Source organism: Apaloderma vittatum, unplaced genomic scaffold, assembly GCF_000703405.1.
Source record: "Apaloderma vittatum isolate BGI_N311 unplaced genomic scaffold, ASM70340v1 scaffold9897, whole genome shotgun sequence".
Taxonomy (NCBI): domain Eukaryota; kingdom Metazoa; phylum Chordata; class Aves; order Trogoniformes; family Trogonidae; genus Apaloderma; species Apaloderma vittatum.
In genome coordinates this window covers 1,905-9,850 of record NW_009724514.1, presented here as the reverse complement: position 1 = coordinate 9,850, position 7,946 = coordinate 1,905, and the positions used below count along the sequence as shown (strand labels likewise).

The window sequence follows — 7,946 nt, the reverse complement described above, 5'->3', positions numbered from 1 at the left end:
CCTGTGCGGTGTGACCCGCCCGAGGACGGCGGGTAGGGGCCGCCACAGCGCTGACACTTCACCTTGTGTGCTCCAGAGGAGCAAGACCAGCACATTCAGACCCAGCTTTCCACCAAGACCAAGAGAAGCTAAGCTCTGGCTGGCAGTGTGTGGTAGACGATCCATGACCACCTTGTCTCTTGAAGGGGACTCTGGATTTGGCAGCCAGCAGAGGTAAGCCCCCGCGGCATCTCCTGCCACAGTCCTAGACCTCCCAGTCAGCTGCCGGCCACTGCTGGGTGAGGCTGCAACGAGTGTCAGGATGCCTTCAGCTGCCCACTGTGCTCAAGCGTGTACCCCACCTTGCTGGCCACGACAGACTTGTCTGGAGAGAAAGCAACTAAACAGAAGGAAAAAAACTCCCAAAGGAGGCTTTTCATCAGTGCCCATCAGCCATTCCTGCATGCTGGCAACCTCTGTTTCCTTCCATCTGCAGAGTGAACACCCCTGCTTCCACACTAAATCTCATGTTGCCAAGTATGGGAACCCTTAGAGCCACTGAATACCAGCTCATCACCTGCCCCTGTAACACCACGTTCCTGGAGCTGTCACAGGACCATTCAGCTGAAGGCTAAGCCACCTCATCTGCTTATTGCTGCATATTTCTGCTGCCTCGCCCACTAGCAAACTTGCCATCCCGTGGTGTCACAGATGCACACTTACTGGGGGAGGCATCACAGGACTGATCATCAGATAGCGCTAGTCATCGGGGACAGAGAGATCTTCTCCTGAACAGTTCCATAAGGGAACAGATACAACAGTGCTCCAAGGATGGGCTTACAGAAACAAAAAGGACATTTTTCTTAATTCAAAACAACCTGCCTCTCCACTACTGGCTCAGAACAGCCTCTTTCCTCCAGCATTCCTTCACATCAGAAAAGCCTGTGCTGCTGACATTTTTAACCTGTGGTGTGTACGACTGATTTTGGACAGTCTGTGGGATGGAGGTAAACACTGACCTCACTAAGGCAATGCAGGTCTGGAACTACTCTACTAAATCAGAGCAAGACTTAAGGACCAGTTCCAGTCTGCAAACTCTGTTGCTCTAATGTGGCTAGTAGCACTATGAAGTCATCACATGTGAAATACTTTTCTTTTCAGTGAAACAAAACATTTCTGTTTGGATGCCTCCTAAGTGAAGAAAGGGCCCTGTCAGGGTAATGAAGTACTTAATTAAAAGTACACTCAGACATGCAAATGGCCTCAGATGCTCCGACTTCTTTTAAAAAGTATTTCAAAAGCCTTGTCAAAGCTTTAACAAAACCATCCTTGGGAGCCCTTGTTAACAAAGCAATGAAAGATAAGGCAGTAAATGTTAATGAGTAAAAGCCCTAGACTTACCTCAGGGTAAGACCATTCTGGTGAATAATCTGTCACCATGAACAAGCGCCCACTCTGCTGCAGCAACCCCAAAGTGCCTTGTGCCGCAGCTGCTGAGACCACCTCAGCCACGTGCATGTATGCCATAGTGCTGGCTCCATTCTCTGTGCTGCTGAGCTGCATGTTGGCTTGCTGAGGACTGCAGCAAGGAATGCACATTTCAGCCTGGTTGTAAGTTTCTCTGTTACTCTCTTCAGGCTGAGACAGTCCGGCACTGTCACCTGACACCAGCTGGTGTCCATAGAGAGCATTGCTCCCACCTTCTACTGATATGAAATCATTAATTAGATCAGAAAACTGGTTGCTGAAGGAGATGTCAAAGTGGTCCAGGTTAAGCTCCATGTTGGAGGAGTTATTTAAGCTGGGATGGGCCACAGGATAGAGTCCTTGTACCACGTTTCCTTGGAGAATAGGGAGATTGTTCCCATTCCTGATACTCCCGTTGGCCTCAGGCTGCAAGTAGTGTTCTGTGCTGCAGGCTTGAAGATCCCCTGATTTAAGTAGATTTTCATTCCCTTCTGCCTGCTGGGAGGTCTCCATGGGAACTTCAGCCTCTGCAGTCATAGCCTGGAAGTTTGCTTGGAACTGCATGAGCTGGAGAGAAGAGGTGGACTCTATTCTCGTTTCCACTGTGCCATTACAGTTGGAAGTCGTTTGGGACGAGGACTCTGTTTTCACACTGGGGATTCCTAACGTGCTCACAAAAGAGCCACTTGTGTCGTTCAAATTGTTATGAGTGTTTTGCTCGAGGGGAAGAGGTTTGCTGGCATCCTGCAGAAAGAAACTGGGGGAAGGGGTCTGATGAACGTGAGGACTCTGGACGGTCTGATTGAAGCTGGAAGAATAGTCCTTGTTGGAGTCAATGGCACTGAAATCCATCTGCTCCAGGGTGGTACTTGGGCTCAGACCTCCTCCAGATGGAAGCAAACCTGAACCAGTAGTGAGGGTGAGAGTGTTAGATGCAGAACTGGAGGAAAATGCTTCTTTGGACATCTGTTGTTCAAAAGATGTGTCCTCAGTTTTAATTTCTTTTGTGAGGGTTGTACTGAAGTTGAAGCTACGTTCCGTTGTGGGTGACTGCCTTATGTTTGTACTGATGCTGTCACTTTTCATACCTCCTCCACCATAAGTCTGCCCTTGCTTGGGATTGTTAAGAAAACAGTCTGGGTCAAAATTCATGGTGGTTTCTGGAATTTTTCTATTTCCTTCTAAAGTTGTGGAGAGCACAAGTTCCTCAGAGACGGTGCTGGGTAGCATTGACAAACTCTCTGAACTGCCGGTTGTTGGAAAAGCAAATTTGTGTCCATCTGAACTCACAGCAAGTACCAGTCCTTGTGCAGCTGCATCTGAGGACAGAAGGTGTTGATTTGGGCCAGAGGTGGGTGACATGGTATACACAGCTTCATTGGTGACTTCTGACATAAATACGGTGGCACTTTGTGACAAGCTTCCCATAACTGATGCTACAGCCATACTGGAGACCCCAGTGACTGCCGGGCTATCTGCCATATCCGGGTCGCTATTTAATCCACTGCTGATGGACACGGGAGAATTCTGGGTCGTGTCAGGGACCTCCACCTGGTTGGTGGAAGAAACCTCAGTGCTGTTTTGATGGAGCAACACCGGTTTTGCCACTTTGCCATTCCTCTTCTCTCGGCTGGAGGCCTTGCCGTGACTGTGCTCGTTCTTGCCTTCAGAGACATCGTTATTTTGTACCTCTGAATGAGCGCTGTACCCACCTGTCCTTGGTTCGACCTTTGGTGATATGATGCGATGTTTGGCACTGTTACACTTGTGATGCACACTGCTTCCTGCCCCTGTGCCAGAAAACAGCAACATTAGACATTCAGTAAACACAAAATTAAGACGATGCCAGTAGCGTATCTTACATCTGTAGCAAAGGAGAGCTGTGCTTATGCACACGCGTGTGTGAGAGACAGCGAGCATTCACACAATAGAGCAAGATACACCTTGGAAATAAAACTAATTTCTTGGCAGTGCCAGATTTATAGCTCTCTTTATCTAGCACACAGAACCATCATGTGCAATGACAGCATCCTCAAAACAGGCACGTGTGCACCCTTACCCTCACCCCACCTACCCCTTTCCTCATCAGACAATACATTAGGAAGAGACGAATCAGCATTTGTGACAAGTTTTTGAGTTACTTAAATGTGCCTGATCTCAGTGTGAAGTCTGCAAAGCAAGGGCTGCTGCTGTCAGCTGCAGCAGAGGGTTTCTGCCTCACAGACCCTGCTTCATTGGCACCACAGACAAGACCTCAGCCCTCTGTGACACAGACACTCGGCTCTTCATGCTGGCCGATGTCAGGTGGTTTGACAACTGCTCTCGTGGGTTGGATGCTGACTGGTAATCTGGAGGTGACAGATGCTGTACCATGTTCCTGTCCCTGGCGTCACCCTGCCGCCTAGACTGCAACCCTCATCTTCTTGTCATCATTGTGTCTGTTACAGCTGCCAGTCAAATTATTAAAGAAGTAATACGTTAGCCAGCACAAAGAAAGCTTTCCCTCCCGTAAGGATGGTGATGCGTTTCTCTTGTTCTAAGTCATTCATAAACATTTTGTACTGTCAGAGGTCACACACAGAGTGCACGATTAGTATCGGCGCGCCTGAGGAGCGCTGAGGCAAAGGTCACTGGAAGACGACCAGCTGGCGCCTTTACTGGCCCAACAGAAGATAAACATCACCTGAGTTCCTGGGAGTTTGGATATCAGGTAGGACAGAGTAAAAGATTCTGTCTGCAAGGGCATCTGAGCCATAAACTCTGGTACACAGACTGCTTTTGTTGTTTATAGAAGAACAGCCCATGAATTTTTGATGTTTCTTTCCTTAATTGATTAATTTTCCCTAGAATGAGGAAAGAACATTAATTATGGCACTGTATAATGACTAAAGGGGGAAAGAAACCTCCTCCTTGTAGCTAATGGCTACAATCTTTTGTTCCTTGCCCTTGAAGGGGACCTTCTCTATTATGTGCTCAAGATTTGAATCAGGTCACAAAGTAGTTCAGGACAGTGCTTTTGAGACTAAATGCAATATTAAATCTCTCTATTCTCCTAGGTATAGAGATGAACAGGAACAAGGGAGAGGCTTTCAGGCTGCCGCCTTTGCGGATGACAGTAAGGAACCAGGAATGTATGTGTCAACGTGCAAGCCATTACAAAACAAAGTGATACTGTTATGTTAAAAAGCATGCAGCAGACTTAGCACAAGACAAAACATCAAAGGGAGGAATAAAAGGATTCATGTTCAGATCTGCAAGCCTGGATCAAATGCTGAGCCTTAAGGGTTGAATTTTAATCCAAACTCAGGTATTTCAGAGGTCATCATTCTTACTTAAGTCTTGATTGTATAATGCAGCTGCCCCCAAAAAGAAAATAAACCCTTTGAAGCACTGACAGCTTTCCTTTATAAATTTTGCTAAAGACTAATTATGTGTCTTATATTTTACTTGGCCAAAGCACTAGGAAGAGGCAGCTATAAAGGAGATAAGTTGGAGAACTCAGCTTCCCATTCTCTGTATAATGCTAATACTAAGAATGCTGTTTCTTCCTGTTGTAGTCTCACTCAAGACAAAGCCAACTTGTTTAACAAAAATCTCCTGTATTTTCAGGTGGTACCTTGTAATTAACTACCTGAGCCCATTTCTTTAGCAAAGTGGGCTGCAGGACAAGGGGTTCAGAGGGTGAAGATGGAAGAACATTAAATTTTAAAGCTTCTGTAACAAAATCTAACCATGTAGAAGGGAATATACCTTTTTGAGCAGATCAAGCATGGAAAACATTTATCAGAACTTGCACATTACAAAGTGTTGACATTTTTCCAGAAGTTGCAGCTGCATTTTTTGTGCTCTAGACTTCTTCTGTCACCTCTGACTTCTTCTGTCACCTCTGACTTCATTGTGTCTCAACATTTCACGATACAGCATTTTTAGCACTTCAGCGCTACAAACCTTACTTCAAGTCTGGATTAGCTGTGATCAATTTTGTGTCCTCTCGAGGTACTCACCCAAGGTACCAGTGCAGAGACAGTTGTGTGTCCGAGGCTGTGGTTTGGTCTGGTGACTATCGAGGATCTGCTGCACGAGCTGTTCCACCGAGAACCCTGAACTGCTGTTTCCATTGCTGCATGTCCACTTAATGCCATGAACTGTGAAGAGAACAGTAAAACTTCCCATCAGAAACTTCACAAACACACCAGGAATCAAGAGCCACTCCAACAGAACAGCAGAAACCCTTTCCTGCTGCTCTTTGCGAGAACTGAAGACCTTTAAAAAGCAACAGTAATGGTTGCTGTTTTACTATTCTCTACTCCCTGATATCCATAGGCTTCCAAACGCAATTCCTGGGTAAGGTACATACGACAGGGGGAAAAACCTCTTACTAGAATATCTTTCTCTCTTTCAGTTTATTGTTAATGGTGGCTCTCGCAACTAAGCTGAAAAATTGTAAAGACTATCTGAATAGCGCACGTAACTTTTATCAAAAACCTGAAAGCGACATTGAAGTAAAACAGTGCAATTCCAAGGAGTGCTTTGGAATCTTTTCCGTCTAATATAAAACCAAAATTAGTTAGTTTTATAATAAAATCAGCAGCCAAAAATACACCAATATAATAGAAAATACAAACCTTTTGCCAGGTCTTCATTGTCAGATCCTGGTTGGCAGCAGTGAAGACTGACTCATATTTGGGGAGTCACTGTGTGACTCCCTCCTCAGTCTTGGACAACTTTTTAGTAATTTGGGAAAATAGACAGGAGAGTGATGTTGCAGAACATGCTGCAAAGTGAAGGACTCTCTTCTTGGGGACTCTCTTGGCCAGTTAGCTATTTAAATAAGAATGCTAAGCTGCACACACAAAAATTATTTGAATGAAGGTTCCCTCAGAATTTTTTAGATGCAGAATTCCACATAACAGTGATATTCTCAACTTGACTTACAATGGAAACAGTATTTATAAAATATTTTCTCCATAACAACTGATTCAAAACATCTTCTGTCTCCTTTAATGTCTAAGCCATTTATATGTGCGTATTATTTATTAATCCTTTGTGTGCACTAGAGCTCACTTGCAGATTTTGGAAAGTGCTGGCTGGTGGCAATATAATTTCCAAGACATCCCTGTGCCTGAGCTCAGGCCTGAAGAGCCTCTTCTTTTCAGAAGTGTCTCTGTCATAATCTAGCAAAGCAGGATCTTTGCACACTATATTCTAAAATCCTTAACCAGAATATGCAGATTCACAGTTAAAAGTCCCACAGACTTCAACTTTGTAGGAATAAGCTCCATGTATACAGATCCCTGTGTGGTGAAGGTCCTCAACGTGAGGTTCTGCAATGCTGGCAACAGCACCTCGGGCTGGTAATCACAGTACAGCCAGAAGTATCTGCAGACTCTGGAGCAAGAAGCCGTGAACTGCTTTGTGCAGGAAGATCAGAAGCAAACGAGGGCATGTTTATGGCAGCTAACGACCGCAGGCTATTCCGTGAAGCTCCCGTTCTCCTTGGTGCTGCTTATTTAGTGCGTCACAGGCAGCCGGTGGAACAGAGCTCCTGGACCTGCTCCGTGAAGCAGTTTTATTCTTGTTTTTATCACCTGTTGCTGTGTTGCCTCATCACCCACTGATGTTACTTTGTCTAACAGCATCTCATCTTGGTCTAGTTTTATATTAGAGAATTCATATTTTTATTGGCTGGGACAGATAGCTTGCACTAATATAGTAAACAAGGTTTACAAGTATTCTTCCTCACATCACTATTTAAAGTGCTGCAGTTAGCCTAGTAATGAGTCCCTCTATGCTTGCTTGACAACTACTTTTACTGTTACCATACTCAACAGATTTTGCTTTCTAGTATGTTCACAATTTTGAATTTTCTCTTAACACTCAGTATCTGCCATTATGCCTAAGTTTATGTTTAAACACGCTTACCACTTCAGTACCTCTACTCATATTCCTTTTATTATTCTAGGTATATTATTCTGTCTCATGTGATGTTATGCCCAGTAAGTGATATTCAAATAGCAGTTTTGCAAAAAATACATTGAGTGTGAGATTAAAACACGGTAATGTATTTGGAATACTTTTGGTCATTCTGTATGAAGTTAATGAACTCTAATTATTACTGAGAAACTTTGCATTGTTACTTCAGAAATGCTTTGTTAAAGAAGTGAGCTCACAGATGTTTTGCCCTGTGTCAGTCTGCTCCCTACTGCTGCTAAATCCTGCTCCAGCTTCTGTCCCCAAGGTCCAACTTTTTTTAGTGCTTATGCTCCCCATACATTGTAAGATTATAAAGTAAAAAACCAGTGAAGGGTGACAGATTGCAAAAAAAGAATGTCTGGATGCTTAATGCAAATTATCCACTGTCTTGGTACACCCAATATGTAGATTTTTTCCCTCACCCTTTTAAAGAAAAACTGGTTAGTTGTTAGTACTGAATACCAAATACTATCAGGGTGGCTTTTAACATGACACGTTTGGCATCCTGACACATACTGAATCAGCAG

The 7,946-nt window shown here is 44.4% G+C and overlaps 1 protein-coding gene across 1 annotated transcript; it reads right to left on the bottom strand.

The window, feature by feature from the left end:
* Positions 1 to 1,293: 1,293 nt before the first annotated feature.
* Positions 1,294 to 5,591, bottom strand: LOC104276277 (calmodulin-binding transcription activator 1-like; the record flags this gene model as incomplete). Its single annotated transcript, XM_009872533.1, has 2 exons — positions 1,294 to 3,236; positions 5,451 to 5,591. Coding segments are annotated over 2 exons (2,084 nt in total), but the record flags the coding sequence as incomplete, so codon positions are not given.
* Positions 5,592 to 7,946: the final 2,355 nt, after the last annotated feature.